Source organism: Xenopus tropicalis, chromosome 6, assembly GCF_000004195.4.
Source record: "Xenopus tropicalis strain Nigerian chromosome 6, UCB_Xtro_10.0, whole genome shotgun sequence".
Taxonomy (NCBI): domain Eukaryota; kingdom Metazoa; phylum Chordata; class Amphibia; order Anura; family Pipidae; genus Xenopus; species Xenopus tropicalis.
In genome coordinates, this window is record NC_030682.2 from 106,426,553 (window position 1) to 106,445,039 (window position 18,487).

At 41.4% G+C, this 18,487-nt stretch overlaps 1 protein-coding gene across 2 annotated transcripts; it reads left to right on the forward strand.

Annotated features, from left to right (window-relative positions):
• The first annotated feature begins 4,697 nt into the window (after window positions 1-4,697).
• zbtb14 (zinc finger and BTB domain containing 14) lies at window positions 4,698-16,682 on the forward strand. Of its 2 annotated transcripts, none has more exons than XM_002938050.5 (3): window positions 4,698-5,114; window positions 12,798-12,852; window positions 14,560-16,682. In XM_002938050.5, exons 2-3 carry the CDS (start codon window positions 12,850-12,852, stop codon window positions 15,913-15,915), a joined length of 1,359 nt encoding a protein of 452 aa, XP_002938096.1. In that variant the 5' UTR covers window positions 4,698-5,114; window positions 12,798-12,849; the 3' UTR covers window positions 15,916-16,682. The 2 variants fall into 2 exon arrangements, with proteins under 2 accessions (XP_002938096.1, XP_031759884.1); XM_031904024.1 differs by lacking the exon at window positions 4,698-5,114 and adding an exon at window positions 5,189-5,445.
• Window positions 16,683-18,487: the final 1,805 nt, after the last annotated feature.

Consider the following 18,487-nt stretch of genomic DNA (forward strand, 5'->3'; position numbering starts at 1 on the left):
TCTGATCATCTGAACGGGTGAAGTATGGGGAGACTTAAGGGCACTATTGAGAGAACTGAAGGTATGCCTGCAGCTTGAGATTAACTATTTGTTAGCCTTTCCTTCTCCTTTAAACTACTAGCTAATTCATGAATACAACACAAATTGAAAATGTGGTCTTGCTCATATCGCAAAGCTAGCCCCGCCCAATCCCTTTTCAGCCAGAGTAAGTTGCATATTAGGTGGGGTCCCAGCTGCTTCTCCTTTAAGATAATTGTGCTAGGCTTTTCATGCCCTTTAACCTCAAATTGGTACCAACACAAATTCAATTACAAATAAATATGGTTCTTGGCCTAATGCATGTATGCTTTAAAAAGACACTTTTCTAAAATTGCTGCTGTATCATTCCCAGGACCTGCTTCCCCCCCCCCCCCCCCTGCAGCATGAGTTTTCAGGACCCCAGTCACTACTGAGGGCAGGAAGTCAGGCTGCTATGTGTATTCCTGTGTGGGAGTGCACAATAGTCTTAAAGTGCTACTTAGCAAGTCTGCTCAGATATTTTAGCCTACTACATGAAAAAATAGTGATTTGCAATGAATGCCACTGCCGGGATATCCGGTTCTAGGGCAAAACTAGAAAGGGAAGTTTGAGAACAAACTTCATGTTGGATTGAAAAACACTGAACTCTGCCCACTTTCTCTAACCTTGGAGCACAGTTATATAGTAAAAACCAATGTGCAAAGTTTGGGGACCCTGGTTGTACTAGTGTCTGAATGGCAGCAACTTAAATTTCCCCACTGAAAGTCAACGAGTGACATCTGATGGGAGGTTGGTGGCTCCACCCACTTTTTCTAACCTGGAACAGCAGTTACCCAGTGACTAACTCTGCAGAGTTTAGGGACCCTAGGATTAATAGTTAATGAACGTCAGCAGTTAAAATTTAAACCAATAAAAGTCAATAGGTGAATTGTGATTGGTGGTTGGTGAGTGTGCCCACTTTTTCTAACCTTGAGTCAAAGTCACCCAGTGACAGACAGTGGGCACCCTGGCATAAATAGTGTGAAAATGGCAGCATTTTAAATTTAAACCAATAAAATTCAATGGATGAAATCTGATTGGCTGTTAGTGGCCCAACCCACTTTTCCTATTTTTGAACTGCAGTCCCCCAGTGACCAACTTTGCAAATTTAGGGGACTCTAAAGGGGCTTTTGGCGGCCCTGCCCACTTTTTCTAACCTTGAGTACAAAGTCTCGCAGTGACTGTGCAAAGTTTGCGAACCCTGGCATCAAACCAATAAAAATCAATAGGTGAAATCTGATTGGTTGTTGGTGGCTCTGCCCACTTTTAAAAGGAAAGCTGCAGTCCCCTAGTGACCAACTGTTAAAAGTTTGGGGACCCTGGTGTTAATTCTGTCAGAATGGCAGCAGGTTGAATTTCCCCATTAAAAGTCAATAGGTAAAATCTGATTGGCTGTTGGTGGCTCCGCCCACTTTTTCTTACTGAGTACGAAGTCACCCAGTGTCTGACTATGCAAAGTTTGGGAATCCTGGCAACAATTCAATAAAAATCAATAGGTGAAATCGGATTGGTTGTTGGTGGCTCCGCCCACTTTTAAAAGGAAAGCTGCAGTCCCCTAGTGACCAACTGTGAAAAGTTTGGGGACCCTGGTGTTAATTCTGTCAGAATGGCAGCAGGTTGAATTTCCCCATTGAAAGTCAATAGGTAAACTCTGATTGGCTGTTGGTGGCTCCACCCACTTTTTCTTACCTTTTTTTCTCACCACAGTTACCTGGTGCGGAACCATGCAAAGTTTGGGGACCCCAGTGTTATTACTGTGAGAATGGCAGCAGGCTGGATTTCCGCCAAGTCAATAGGTAAAATCTGATTGGCTGTTCACAGCTCCGCCCACTTTTGGGCATCCAACAATCATCATATTTTCATTCAGGCTGAGCCCATGACTGTGTGATTCAAGTTTGGGGAGTGTAGCCTCAAAGCTGTAACATTGGCAGCAGTTTCAATTTCCCCATTTAAGTCAATGGGTGAAATTTGATTGGCTGTTGTTGGCCCCTCCCACTTTGGGAACATCCAACAAATGTCGCTGTTTCATTCAGGGTGACCCCATGATTATGTTATTCAAGTTTGGGGGGTGTAGCTTCAAAGCTGCAAGTCTGGCAGCAGTTTGAAAATCTTCCCTGTCAATGGAAAAATTGGGGGTTTCGGAGCGGCGCCAAAAAAAGACAGGTTGTGGGATCTCTTAGAAAAGCACAAGCAACCTGCTCCGCTATAGGGCGAAGAAGTGTGGGGAGTTTGGGTGTTGTACCCCTAAAACTGTAGGAGGAGTAGCGTTTAGAAAATGGGGGGCGCTAAGAATAAGAAGTGGAAGAATAAGCTGAAGTGGAAGAACAGTAGGTTGGGGTTTTCAACCCAACACAATGAAAGCAATTTTAGATAAGTTTCACACTCTCTTTAATCAGTCCTTCATCATGACATGTTCTGGGGCAAGATGGATTACAGTGACCTGCACTTTGAAGTGAAAAATTGTATTAGAAAAGGATGTCTGATGACCACAGTGCTTTTTTTCACCCTTGTCATTAGTTGTGTTATGTGGCAGACTACCAATGATGCACACAGAGGTATCAGACAGGTCCTCTGTACAAAAGTGAGAGAGCTAGTTGATCTAGCCTCCACAGCAGAGGCTCTTTGGGGATGTGGGGGCCACTGGGTCGGCAACCTCAGTGGGACGGGCACCCCCCAGTCCGACCTTGATCCTGCACCATTAAGTGTTCCACTAAACCAAATTCAAATTCTCAAAAATACTGTGAAGTGACCAAATTCCAAACTGAATACTTGATTCAGTGCACCCCTAATTGTAACAGAGATGTTAGGATAAAACTACATGCACACTGGAATTTTTGGCAAGAGTCAGTTCTTAACTTGCCACAATGGTAATCCTCACCAAACTGCAGCTAAGCAAAATGTGTTTCTTAGAAACAGTTGCAAGTCATGTAAGCTAGAGCCAATGCAATTGTCACAGTATGCATGGGTGCAACAATGATCCCACCAGTCCTGCTGTACATGTGCAAAAAACATCAGTGCGCATAAGGCCTAACGAACTCTGAATGTTCAACAACAAACTGCAGCAGTGACTTAAAAACCAATACTTGTGCAGGCATGGCCACCTCCTCACCATGCCAAATCCCCACCCATGATCCCTCCTGCCCCTATTGCACCTCAAAGGAGAACTATTGAAAAAAAATGAAAATTGTATACAAACTCCATTATACTGAAATAAGAAATGTTCTAAATATAATCAATGAAAAATTCTATACCGTTTCTGAATAACCAAGTTACTCTTCAGTCTCCCTCTAAGCAACTATCTCTCTTTATGTAGGTGTCTGGAGTCTGATTTTGACTGCCATATCTAATATATCTTTCCCTTTTCCCTAACAAAATGGGCGCTCCAGAGATCCCCATGGGGACCTGCAAAATATTCTTGTGGAGCCCAATCCCCAAATGTTACACACCCAGCCCTGGGACCCTGACTGGAAGGCCTATTTCCCACTTGATAAAGGTCATGTTGTTTATGGCATAACAATAAAAGCACTTTTTGCAGCATTATCGCACTTTTCTGTGCTCCACTCTACATGCTTTCTTGGACCTTTCCTGATGGAAGCAAACCTGCTCACAGCAATGATGTGCCTCTACCACTATATAAGGTTTAGGGTTAAAGGAGACATATCCTATAAAAATTATGAATGTACCAGTGAATTATACTCCTCTAGATACAGAAGGATTGTGCTTAAAAAGTTGTGTTTCTGGCTGATTTATTGAGAAATTCCACAAAAACCCCACTAGCCCCGCCCATCTGTGCCACTTCCTGCTGGCTGAATTCTCTGGATGTGCTGGGGAGCCGGCGGCCCTCTGTACACTGCACTGTAGGATAGGAACCAATCAGCAGCTAGGCTGACCTGATAGGGAACTGAAGCCTGCCTGTGCATGTGTGAGTGCAGGGCTGTGATTGGCTCTCCCCCTCCTACTGTGCTTCTGGCAGGGACCGTTAGGACACGCCCACTCTCCATTTCAAACTGGGACAGAGAAGTGATAGGATCTATAGGGAGCTCCAATAAAGGGGCCATTGTTACAGATAGGGTTAATGTTTAGCCAAAAGGGAAACCAGCACCGGATATTATTCATAATTGCCTACAAAATTAGGGTTTTCCCATTTATCCAATATGTCTCCTTTAAAACCAAGAGCTAATTTATTATGCGGCGTAAAATAAAATTCACTGAGAAATAAACAGTATAAAAAACTGTGCAAAATAAATGGCAAATTTATTAAGGTGTGTTTTATTTTATTCAGATCGTCAGACTTGACACCATTATTTTATGCTACGTCAAAAAACGTTTAAAAAAAGGACACATTTTTTTGTGCGACAAAGCCTGGCGATGCATGGCGACTTTTGTTACCATTTTTGCCACCACATAATATATCTGCCTCTAATTATAAACAACCCTTCAATGTGTGAGTAAGAGGCGAGAGAACACATATCATAAACTCTCTAAAATGCGTCTGTACAGTTAAATGCAGTGCGACAAAAGGAAGAGTCCATAAAACGAGTGAGGGTTGGTGAGAGAGGTACCTGTAGCCAGCAGTTGTGACGCAGCGCCGCTATCGGCAGAAGAGCTCCGTGGGCGCGCCGAGCTGCTCCTAGCGCCAGTCACACGCACTTTGTGCACGCGCATTTGTGCAGTAAGAGTGGAACCCCGAACCCTGCGCGGCTGCGCATGCCCATAAGCTGTGACGTTGGTAACCTTGGCTAGCGGTCTGTTTGATCAAATATGCGTTATTGTGCGACTGGCGGGCTCTATAGTAGCGCTTAGAGCGTTGCAGACGTTCCTGACCCCAATGAGAGGCCAGTCCGCCTGTGTGAGGCCGCTCCCCCTCCCCCCAGTGCTGCTCAGTTCCGTGCCTGCGCGGCGCGCCCACTCCCCACCGCGCATGCACACACACACCGCGCTCGTTCCGGAGGCCCGTACAGAAGTGCACGAGTTAATCATTAACACACTTATTAAACTATCCGCGGATTAATCTCCCCGAAGTGTTTTCCGTAAGGGGCGCTTGTGCTGCTCTGCAGGTGAGTGCGAGGGTTTGGGGTTCGGCCGCGGGCGCGAGTGCATGGGGCCGGGGAGCGCGCAGGGGCCGGGGGGAAGATGTTCGCGCACATGCTCGGGCTCAGCCTCCAAACAAAGGGAGCTAGTAGCGTGCGGCGCCGGCTCACGGGAATACGTGCAATGTCCGTGCGGGGGAGCCACACGGGGGAGCGCACTCAGTGTGCGGCACAGACGGCGCGGCTACTAAAGCTGCAAATGGCGACTAACGCGGCCATCGCGCTCGCGGGTACCTGCCGGGTCGGTACGGGGAGCGCGGAATTCCCCGCGCCGAAACCTCTGGGCTCCTGACCCGGGGTACGAGCACTCCCTCCGCCACCCCACCCACCCCCCCCCCCCCCCCCCCCCCCCCCCCCCCGGCTCTCTCTCTCTCTCTCTCTCTCTCTGGCTACCAACTCTATCCCTCATGCCTAGCCGCTCCCCCGGGCTCTCTCTCTCTGGCTACCAACTCTATCCCTCATGCCTGCCCGGGCGCTCTCTCTCTCTCTATGGCTACCAACTCTATCCCTCATGCCTGCCCGGGCGCTCTCTCTCTCTGGCTACCAACTCTATCCCTCATGCTTGCCCGGGCGCTCTCTCTCTCTCTGGCTACCAACTCTGTCCCTCATGCCTGCCCGCTCCCCCGGGCTCTCTATGGCTACCGTCTCCCTCATGCCTGCCCGCTCCCCCTGGCTCTCTCTCAGGCTACCAACGCACTCTCACACAGTGGCCTTGGCTTTACACACAACACTCGCCACTCACTTTGTGGGTCCAGTTCGTTGAGTCATAGAGGCCTTTAAATCCCATAGCTCTCATTTACACTGCTTTTACCTCAGTATCATTATTAGTCCATTGTGTCTTTTAAGTATGGGCTTTCTTAGGCTTGGGGATCTCTGGATAACGGAGCTTTCTGTAATTTGGAGCAGCATACCTTTTAGGGTTGTGACACACGGGGAGATTAGTTGCTGCGCAATTTGCCGAAGGTGCCTTGAGAGGAAACTTCGGGCGACCGGCAAATCGCGGCACCGCGTATACCACCCCACCAGTGATTACATTCTAGCCGGTGGGATGGCAACAAAGAATTCTTGCTGGGTGACTAATCTCCCCGTGTCCCACTGCTCTTAATCTCTCCTACTGCAGGTCACTAATCTCCCCAAAAAGCTTTTCCACCCCCAATAAAGGGAATTGCCGGTGGAAAGGCCTATGCATTGTTTTTTTATTTTTTTTCTCTGAAGTTCCTAAAAGTTTCCTCCTGCAGGCAACTATGCGTGACTTGGGGAAACCAAAGCGATACATAGGCCTCTCCATCGGCATTTCCCTTTATTGCCAGTGGAAAGGCTTTTCGGGCAGATTAATCACCTGGAGTAGCGCAGATTTAATGTGGGCAACACAATCTCCACATGGGACATAACCCTTAGATAAAAGGTTTCTGAATAATAAATCTAATGCCTGTACCAGATTATTAACATTCATTTACCCATTGCATATTGGGTATTTTACAGGTTTGGGACCAGTTATCCAGAATGCTTGAGACCTAGGGCTTTCTGGATTTTCTGGTCTTTCTGTAATTTCGATCACCAAAGTCTACCAAAATCATAATTTAAACTTTAAATACACCTGATTGGTTTGTCTCCAATAAGGATTAATTCTATTTTAGGATCAAATACAATGTACTGTTTTATTATTACAGAGAAAAAGGAAATCAATTTTTAAAATCTGAATAATTTAATTAAAATGACATCTATGTTATACAGCAGGGATTTCCAACCTTTCTAAATCGTGATCCACAGTCAAATGTAAAAACACTTCGGGAGAAACATCACAAAAGTCCATGGGGGTGGAAAATAAGGGCTGTGATTGGCTATTTGGTAGCCTCTGTACAGACTATCAGCCTACAGTAGGCTCTGTTTGGAGGTACATCTTGTTTTTATCCAACCAAAACTTGCCTCCAAGCCAGTATTTCAGTAATAAGTACCTGCTTTGGGGACACTGGGAGCAACATCCAAGGGGGTGATATAAATAAAGGTTTATCAATTTTAATACTGTTGCGGCTTTTTATGCTGACCTGGAGTGCACAGCCAATGTGTGAAGTTTTGTGTCCAAGGGTTTGAAGAGCAACATGTTGCTCAGGAGCCACTGGTTGGGGATTACTGGTATACAGAGCTTTCTGGAAAACTGATCCCATGCCTTAATATAAAGCACTATATAAGTAAATGATGATAATTAATAGTTATATTCTGTGCAAGTTAAATAGTATCACAAAGGTACACAGTGTTTTACAAGGAGCAAACACAACACAGGGTATCGTTATAAATCAGACAGTAAGGATAAATAAATAAGTGCTACAAGCTGTAATACACATTTGGGTTGAGGTGTCTGCACCAAAGAGCTTACAGTGTTTTAGGAAGAGGAGATAGAAACAAAATGGGGAGAGAAAAAAATCCATGGGTCAAGGGTGTTTAGCTGCAGAGGAAACTATGGATGTGCTTCCTGTAGAAAGTTTTTGAAGAACTTTGACAATAGAGTTAATTTAGGAGCTATGTATTTATGGTTGAATGTATGGTAATAGATTGTCCTGGAGGAAGGGTATGGGAAGGTAAGAGCAGATATAGTATAGAGAGAGAAGCAGAACAGGATATGAACTTTATACTTAATGCACAGTTTGACCAGGAGCCAGGAGAGAGACCTTAGTACCGTGTTTCCCCGAAAATAAGACACTGTTTTATATTTTTTTAAGCTCCAAAATATGCACTAGGTCTTATTTTCAGGGGATGTCTTATTTTTCCATGAAGAAGAATACAGTACACATTTATTCCATTGTTTGGGGGAGATTTATCGCCCAGCCCTAGGTGGGTGTCTTATTTTCGGGGGGGTGCCTTATTTTCTGAGGGGGGTGCCTTACTTTCGGAGGATGTCCTATTTTTGGGGAAACAGGGTAGTGAAGCGGCGGAAAGAAATTTAGATGCAGGTGAGATGATGGGGAGCTGCAGCAGTGAGGATGGAATTCAGTGGGTGGAGATGAGATTATAGGAGACAAGTAATATGTTGCATGGATCAGTTTTGCCTAGGATAGAGGCCTGGATCAGTGTGGTGGCAGGAGAGACAAAGGAAGGAATATATTTACAGTGGAGGAAATAATTATTTGACCCCTCACTGATTTTGTAAGTTTGTCCAATGACAAAGAAATGAAAAGTCTCAGAACAGTATCATTTCAATGGTAGGTTTATTTTAACAGTGGCAGATAGCACATCAAAAGGAAAATCAAAAAAATAACTTTAAATAAAAGATAGCAACTGATTTGCATTTCATTGAGTGAAATAAGTTTTTGAACCCCTACCAACCATTAAGAGTTCTGGCTCCCACAGAGTGGTTAGACACTTCTACTCAATTAGTCAACCTCATTAAGGACACCTGTCTTAACTAGTCACCTGTATAAAAGACACCTGTCCACAGAATCAATCAATCAAGCAGACTCCAAACTCTCCAACATGGGAAAGAGCTGTCCAAGGATGTCAGAGACAAAATTGTAGACCTGCACAAGGCTGGAATGGGCTACAAAACCATTAGCAAGAAGCTGGGAGAGAAGGTGACAACTGTTGGTGCGATTGTTCGAAAATGGAAGGAGCAGAAAATGACCATCAATCGACCTCGCTCTGGGGCTCCACGCAAGATCTCACCTCGTGGGGTGTCAGTGATTCTGAGAAAGCTGAAAAAGCATCCTAGAACTACATGGGAGGAGTTAGTTAATGACCTCAAATTAGCAGGGACCACAGTCACCAAGAAAACCATTGGAAACACATTACACTGCAATGGATTAAAATCCTGCAGGGCTCGCAAGGTCCCCCTGCTCAAGAAGTCACATGTGCAGGCCCATCTGAAGTTTGCCAATGAACACCTGAATGATTCTGTGAGTGACTGGGAGAAGGTGCTGTGGTCTGATGAGACCAAAATAGAGCTCTTTGGCATTAACTCAACTCACTGTGTTTGGAGGAAGAAAAATGCTGCCTATGACCCCCAAAACACCGTCCCCACCGTCAAGCATGGGGGTGGAAACATTTTGCTTTGGGGGTGTTTTTCTGCTAAGGGCACAACTTATTCGCATTAACGGGAAAATGGACGGAGCCATGTATCGTGAAATCCTGAACGACAACCTCCTTCCCTCTGCCAGGAAACTGAAAATGGGTCGTGGATGGGTGTTCCAGCACGACAATGACCCAAAACATACAGCAAAGGCAACAAAGGAGTGGCTCAAGAAGAAGCACATTAAGGTCATGGAGTGGCCTAGTCAGTCTCCGGACCTTAATCCAATAGAAAACCTATGGAGGGAGCTCAAGCTCAGAGTTGCACAGAGACAGCCTCGAAACCTTAGGGATTTAGAGATGATCTGCAAAGAGGAGTGGACCAACATTCCTCCTAAAATGTGCGCAAACTTGGTCATCAATTACAAGAAACGTTTGACCTCTGTGCTTGCAAACAAGGGTTTTTCCACTAAGTATTAAGTCTTTTTTTGTTAGAGGGTTCAAAAACTTATTTCACTCAATGAAATGCAAATCAGTTGCTATCTTTTATTTAAAGTTATTTTTTCGATTTTCCTTTTGATGTGCTATCTGCCACTGTTAAAATAAACCTACCATTGAAATGATACTGTTCTGAGACTTTTCATTTCTTTGTCATTGGACAAACTTACAAAATCAGTGAGGGGTCAAATAATTATTTCCTCCACTGTATGTGATGTCCTGGTGAGGTATCCATTGTGGGTCAAGAAAGCAAGGAAGGGGTCTAAAGTGACACCTAGTCACCTGGGATGTGTTTTGCTTGCTCTAGCTATTTGTCTCAGTATTAAGCCTCCCTTTCCAGACTTTTTTAATTCAAGCACCTTATTTTGGGTGCCCAAGCCTACATTTAAAAGTCAGTTTGTTTCCCAAGGTTGCCACACAGGCTAATACTGTACCTACCCAACAGGATTTTCTGACTGCACCTAAATCATGCAGTCTTTTGGCCCTGTAACTGGGTAAAAAAGCTGCTGATCAGACGTGGCCTAACCAGCACATATCACCCCCTGCGAGGTGGTTATACTATTATATACTCCATGCTATTGGCACTCACTACTTGTGTCTTTGTTTGCTGTTTTAACATCTGGGGGTCTTGTGCCTCAGAAGGGCTGAGCTGCCTGATACAATTTAAAAAAAAAAATGAAAAACGCTTTGGTGTATATTGAGAGAGCGCTGGAAATAGTACAGATTTGTGTGGTTATTTTATCTCCTCTTCAATTTCCATGTGGCATGGAATCCATGTTTTTACAGCTCAGCTCAAATCCTGACAAAACAATTATCAAGATTTGACTTATCAGTCAAAATGTAAAAGTTGCACAGCTGAAAATCTGATTCAGCGCCAGGGAGCCTTTTGGGTTGCAGACAAACTAAGTCTTATGTCCCATGGGGATATTGTTGCTGCGATTTTTCAAAAGCGAGTTCCAGGTGTCATATTCCCCGCCCACAGTTAGAAATTACATTCAGTGCAATGGTGAAATTGCAGCGAACTCCCACTCAGTGGGTTTTACTTTCAGCACTTCCAATAGTTTTGAATGACAATGCTTTCTTTGTAAAATCGCTCAAAAAAGGGATTTGGAGCAATATGCGATTTGAAGTAGTATCGACGGTTTGGGTACTGGCGATTTATATTCTTTATGTAGAGACAAAACGAGAGACTTCTTGCTGGAACTCACTTTTTAAAAAAATCGCAACGGCTAATCTCTCCGTGGGACATTAGCCTAAAGATGCGTTTAAATATGCGTTTAAATATGCAGATAGACTGATTAAAATAGAGCATGAAATATAAGTTGTTATATATAGTTTTTATCATGATCATGCTGAGTCAATATCAAGGAAAATTAAAAACATTCTGTTTATACATGATTCAAACTACTGAACAGAATCAGTATAAAATGCACCTACGGAATCCCTTGGTCACCACTGTGCCCTGAAATTTCTATTTCTTAAAGGAGAAAGAAAGGTAAAAACTAAATAAGCTTTATCAGAAAGGTCTATGTAAATACAGCCATAAGCACTCACAGAAACGCTACACTGAGTTCTCTGTCAAAAGATTTATTGTGTCTGTATTTCATGTGCCAGAGACACGACATTTCCTATGGTAACTAATTCAACTTAGGAACTAGCTATAAGCTGGCCATTCAAATAAATGGCTTGGCTGATAGTACACACACAAGTGTGGTGATGCTCTGGAAAGACAATTCTGCAGTGTACTGATTTCCTGTTTGTAAGCAATCTCTTTATTAATAAAACCATTCTTGTCCTTGTTTATTAGCCGTATAGGTATTAGTCTTTCCAATAACACCATCAGAGCTAACAGTTGCAATTGCATTGTTTAAAGATGGCATTTGGCTGTGTGTCTAGCTCTAAAGCTAGAGAGTTCCTCCTTTAGATTATTTTAGCACTAATGTTACAGTTAGGGAAAAACTGCATAATATGTAGTTATATTATTATTGGCCCAATAATATCATCATGGCAATCTATCAGACTGACTTGAAAACTTCATCAAGGGAACTATGAAACCTGTCAGTGGATGGAAATGACAGACAACAGAAGAAACAAGGGCACAAAATTATAAAAGAAATAATGCACTTGCACAAATTGAGATAATAACTAGTGCTGTGGATTTCTTGTAGAGAATGCAATATGTGACATTAAAATCCTTTTGCTCTGTCATTATTCATGATGGCTGTATAGTATGGTTTAATTGACACAGCTGGTCACCTAAGGATGATAAAATCTTAATAAAATATGTGTATAGCCAGCCTCAGTGCGCACTCGGGTCAGTGTCATCAGAAATGTTTGCATTGCAGATTATACAGTGGTTATAATTATTTATATAGGAAGTGAAACAGGAGTCAAATCTAATTTGGGCTTTACAGAGCTAAGGCATGAAACCTTTCTCATAGAAAATAGAATACAACAAACTTTAAAATACCTTCTCTGTTTTTATGTTATGGTATTACTGATCCTCTTAATCATCATAAACCTTAAAACTTGTTTTATGTCTCCTGTACTGAGCCATTTTAGGGGAAATCCGATATACTGCCAGTTTGCCATATATCCAATAATTACCAGCCACAAATTGTTATGATTACTTATTTAATAAAATCTGTAATTGCTTATCTTGACCCAGTGCACATGCTGACAATGTCTGACTCATTTTTTTTATTCCAGATGGGGAAATTCAAAAGCAAAGTTATATTGAAAATGGCTTCAACACATTGCTCTGGTTGCTTCAGCTTAGATTGCCTGTAAAGGAGAGGGAAAGCTACTGAGGCATTTTATTGCCAATAGATTAGCCACAATATTGTAAGATAGAACGCTATACTTATTCTGTAGAATGACAAAGAAGTTCTCTGTGTTTAGGATAGCAACTGCCATTTTAGCTTGGTCTGACTTCACTTCTGTGCCTGCCTATAAGTGCTGTTCTATAAGTGCTTTTGGCTGTATTTACATAGACCTTTCTTATAAAGCTTACTTAGTTTTTACCTTTCCTTCTCCTTTAAAACTTAGTGGCCTCAGAATTGTTGCCTTGTAATATCAAAGTGATATACAGTCTTTTGACTAAATTAAACTGTTATTTTCAAGACAAATAAAATTTTCTCTTCTTTATTTTAGATTGGCTTGTTTGTGACTTTTTGGCCTTCCTTGGACATCTTCACTTTTTTTCATGGTATGTCTTTATGTGCAAAGATTTGTAGTATTTCTATATGTGTGTGCGTATATGGCCTTATATGGCATTAGAATGTATTTAAAAATTACATAAACAGTTGTCAGGTCAGTAGCAATCAAAAATTTGCTTTTTTTAATATCCAACCCCCTTGTGATCTCATTATTTGACCACACATAACTATCCAGATTGGACTTCCCTTTTGTTAGGGTATGGGGCTCCTCTAATGGTCAGCTTAAAATGTCTTGACTCCATTTGGATTGAAAGTTTGCTCAGCCTTCCTGGACAATGTCCTATAACTGAATTTGGATACACACAATATCATCAAAATCATACAGATTAGATAGTGTTGGTTCCTTCAGCCTGTGATTGTATTGGCATAAGTATTCAATCCAGATGGATTAAAGGGCCACTAGCTTTGAGTTATTTGAGCTTCTGCCAAATGAAAATGTAGCCAAGCTGCAAAACATCTGCAGGCATCTGTACCCATGTTTAAGGGGCAGTGTACACCTGTATACACGTTTGCTAAATATGAACACAAGAAATAGGATGTACTGAAAATGCATTCTGCCTGTTCTATTAATTAATCTGTATTATTCCATTTGTGTGCCATTATAAAGCACTAATTAAAAAGTGTTTTGTTTTTTCCCTGAACTCACACACTGTCTTCAACTGTAAATGGAGTAATTTGTTTAAAGTGGAATATTAAGCTTTGTATAAACAAACCCTAAGCTGCAGTCCTTGTTAGGCTTTCAGATAGGAGCAGCTCATTATGTAGAGGGCTTATCTGTAGAATGGTAATTTGTTTTAGTAGTTTCTGCTCTGTAAACAGTCACAGAATCCAGACATCATGAAAGTGGTTTATTTTCCTGTTTAGTGCAATTAATAAAACAATGTATATTGCTTTTTGCATATTAATTTAATTATGTTCAGCACAAGCCCTATTCATTGAGCTTATATTGGAAAGGTGGGTATACTGCCCATTTAATCCTTAAAATACCATTGATCGGAGTAGCTATGGTGCTTACATGAAGTGCCAATGTGCCAGCACTGTATATTCCTTTCAGTTTACATGTAACCCAAAGGGGAAAAAAAGCTTGTTGCCTAGCAACTTACACAAGGATATAAATTGTTGTATCAGTTAAAATGAATACAAATTATAATTTTGATGAAGTACATTTTTTGGCCCTTTCCAGCTTAAATGTAAAGTTAAGGCATTTGCAACCCTGCTTATATAGCAAACAGCTGTCTAGTCCTGTCTGCTGCAGGCTAAAGCACAACCCCAGTTACTGCTTTACGCTATATGTGATGCTGTGTAAGCCGATAAATAAAACAGAGAGGCCATGATAAAAACAGCTCATAAAACAGATGGGTGAATTTCATATCTCATCCACTGAAGGAATAAAAATGATTATGGTACACCAGGCATAGAATTGCATGCAACCCTTGGCTGCCATGTCCTAATATATTGTAAAGGAACACTACCTCTGTCATACAAACCATTTTTGAAAGAATCAGTGGATGGCTAAACCTGAGACAGATTAAGATCAGAGGGTAAATGTAAACTATTTAAATGGACTGGAGATTCTCCATAGAGAATAAAATATCTAGTGTTTATGTACACTTTTTCACTTATACATATATATTTATAGGCGTGTCAACATTATTGTTTGTCTTAATACTGCATCTGTTCATTTTTTTTTCCTCCAGGATTTTTTCATAAGTATGTCTGAAACGCTAAAATACAATGATGATGATCATAAAACTGTCTTTTTGAAAACACTAAATGAGCAACGCCTAGAAGGTGAATTTTGTGATATCGCTATTGTTGTCGAAGATGTTAAATTCCGAGCCCACCGATGTGTTCTTGCCGCATGCAGTACTTACTTCAAGAAACTTTTTAAGAAACTGGAAGTTGATAGTTCCTCAGTAATCGAAATTGATTTCCTGCGATCTGATATATTTGAGGAGGTTCTAAACTACATGTACACAGCAAAGATTGCTGTCAAAAAAGAGGATGTAAACCTGATGATGTCCTCAGGCCAGATACTTGGTATTCGTTTTTTAGATAAGCTCTGCTCACAAAAGCGTGATGTTTCTAGCATAGATGAGAATCCAGCCTCCCCAAAAAATAAATACAGTTATGAAACAAGTTTGAAGATAACTCGTCCAGTTGGTGAAGCTAATGACAACCAAGATGATGAGGTGGAGGAGATTGGAGATCAGGATGATAGTCCATCAGATGATACAGTTGAGGGCACTCCTCAAAGCCATGAAGAGGAGAAGTCTCCTACTTCTACACTGCGTGTCCAGGAGGCAATTCTCAAGGAACTTGGAAGTGAAGAAGTGCGGAAGGTTAATTGTTATGGGCAGGAAGTTGAGGCAATGGAGACAACTGAGCCAAAGGACCTGGGATCACAAACACAAACTCTGACATTTAATGACAGTATTAGTGAAGTCAAAGATGAACAAGCCCCAGCTTGGACCACAGCAACAAGTGACATGAAATTCGAGTATTTGCTGTATGGTCACAGAGAACAGTTTGCATGCCAAGCATGTGGCAAAACATTTACAGATGAAGCTCGTCTAAGAAAACATGAAAAGTTACACACAGCAGATAGACCATTTGTCTGTGAAATGTGTGCCAAAGCATTTACAACCCAGGCACATCTCAAGGAGCATTTAAAAATTCACACAGGCTATAAGCCTTACAGTTGTGAGGTTTGTGCAAAGTCTTTTATTCGTGCTCCAGATCTCAAAAAACATGAACGCGTCCACAGTAATGAGAGACCATTTGCGTGCCATCTTTGTGATAAAGCATTCAAGCATAAATCTCATTTGAAAGACCATGAAAGAAGACACAGGGGTGAGAAACCTTTTATTTGTGCATCATGCACCAAAGCATTTGCCAAGGCTTCAGACCTAAAACGCCATGAAAACAACATGCATAGTGAGCAACGCAAACAAGTCACAACCAGTGCCATACAGAGTGAGACTGAGCAATTGCAGGCAGCAGCTATGGCAGCAGAGGCAGAACAGCAACTTGAAAGTATTGCCTGCAGCTAAAGGAAAAATCATTACTTTATTTATCAGTCAATCTTGTAATTTAAACAGCTGTATTTTGCACCTGAATGATAATGGTTTAGACTTCACACCCAAAATATCCCATATCTAGAGAGAGAAAAGTCATATGTACAGAATTGCCAATTCTGCCTATACATTAACTCAACAGAATGAAAGCTTCTTGGTGCTTGATTTGCTCAATAGCCTCAGTGGTAAAAAAAACAAAAAACCAAAATGATATTGGTTTAACTTTTTTACCTTGAATATTGTACATACTTTGTTTAAAATCAATTAAATGTTCATTATTAAAGGATGTTGTAAACATTAATTTTTGTAATGTGGCTAAATGTTGGAAGCAGGTTCAGGTTTTACTTTACAAAAGTAAAGGGATTGGCAGTTCTTGCATAAGCCTTACTGTGTGAATAGCAAAGCTATTGTAAATTAAGTGAGTAGCTTGTTTTATCATCAGCCTGTTAACCATGAATTTATTTTTAATTGCTTTTTAAATTAGCCAACTTTAGGTCCTCACAGATGAATGTCCTTTAATGACTAATATATTAAATGTAGCGCTTACATCCTGCTTAAACTACATCTTCCCCCAACAAGGTTTGTATAGACCTCTACTTAGATGTAATAATGATTGCCTATTAAACTTCTTGTATAGGAAATGTACTACGTATATGTACTACATATATTTAGTATGCAGCACTCTATCTACATTTTGGCATGGGTGTTTTGTATTTTTAAAATAAAAGTGAACATTGTTAACATGCGGTTTTATTTGTTTTGTATTTTGCATTGGGCATACCCATTTTTTCATAAAGGCCTCATTATTTAAGAAGATGCTCTTTCTTGCAACATTTATCTTTAAAGGAGACATATCCTATAAAAATTAAGAATGTACCAGTGAATTATACTCCTCTAGATATAGAAGGATTGTGCTTAAAAAAGTTGTGTTTCTGACTGATTTATTGAGAAATTCCACAAAAACCCCACTAGCCTCGCCCATCTGTTCCACTTCCTGCTGGCTGAATTCTCTGGATGAGCTGGGGAGCCGGCGGCCCTCAGTACTCGGCACTGTAGGATAGGAACCAATCAGCAGCTAGGCTGACCTGATAGGGAACTAAAGCCTGTCTTTGCTTGTGTGAGTGCAGGGCTGTGATTGGCTCTCCCCCTCCTACTGTGCTTCTGGCAGGGACCGTTAGGACACGCCCACTCTTCATTTCAAACTCGGACAGAGAAGTGATAGGATCTATAGGGAGCTCCAATAAAGGGGCCATTGTTACAGAGAGGATTAATTTTTAGCCCACAGGGAAACCAGCACTGTATATTATTCATAATTGCCTACAAAATTACCTTTTTTTCCCATTTATCCAATATGTCTCCTTTAATTCTCAAGTATTTTATCACAGTACGGGTTAGAAGCGCCTCATTCACAAAGCTCCTAATTACAGGAAGAACATCTCCAGTAGTGTCCTTTTCAAGTAAATTATTCACATTTTAAAGCATTTATTTGAAAAACCCCAGGCCCCAAGCATTCTGGATCATAAATCCCTTACATTGTATGGATCAAAACTCTATCCTCTATCATGATTAAAACCAGCCCTTTTATGTATCCTACAGAGACTTTTAAAATCATAATTTTTCCTGCCCCAGTGAAGCTTACAATCTAGTTTGACTATAACAGCCACAGGGACAGTTTCATAAAAAAAATAAGTTAATCTACCATGGGTAGTCAGTTTTGATTTTTATAACCTGTTGTGTTTTTTGGGGTTTTTTTTGCCTCTTTCCAGCTTGCTGTTTAAAACGTCTGTGTTTTAAACACCCATTCCCCAAATTGCTAGGATGAGCTCCTTTCAACCAGATAACTTCAGCCTAAAGTTACATAATTCAAAAAACTAAATAAAAAAAGTGTATAGATGTATACAAAGTTTAATCAAATGTGTATTAGTTTATTCAAAGACCATTAATTATTTGGCTGCCAAGAGTTATTTCCTATGTTCTTGCAAGCAAAGGCTAAGAATGTAACTGATACTGAGGCGATGATAACCTGCTCAGCAAGCAGGCTTGGTCCAGTGATGTGATTGTGGCAGGGTGACTCACAAACAGCAGATGCCACATCAATGTGTCTGCTGGTGGGGCCTTTTAACACAGCTCCCTACAATGCTACCACATTTCCTGTTGCGTGTTTATTTTTTCCAGGGCAAACAGGATGGGAGAGAGGTGCACCCCTGCCTTGTGCCTCTTGTGAGGGGAAAGGATGGAGATGTAATCCCATTTTATTATTATTATTAACATTTATTTATAAAGCGCCAACATATTCCGCAGCGCTGTACAATAGGTGGGTTACATACATTGGACATACAGAGTAACATATAAAGCAATCAATAACAGATACAAGAGGTGAAGAGAGCCCTGCCCAAAAGAGCTTACAATCGATTTACCCTAACCCATGTTGTTGCATCATTACACAGAAGTTTGACCCAGGTCATGAATGTTTCACCAAGAGCAAATCTCTGATTTCTGATTTAGTATGTCTAAAGTGAATGGTGGTGGGATATAAAGATTAACCGGT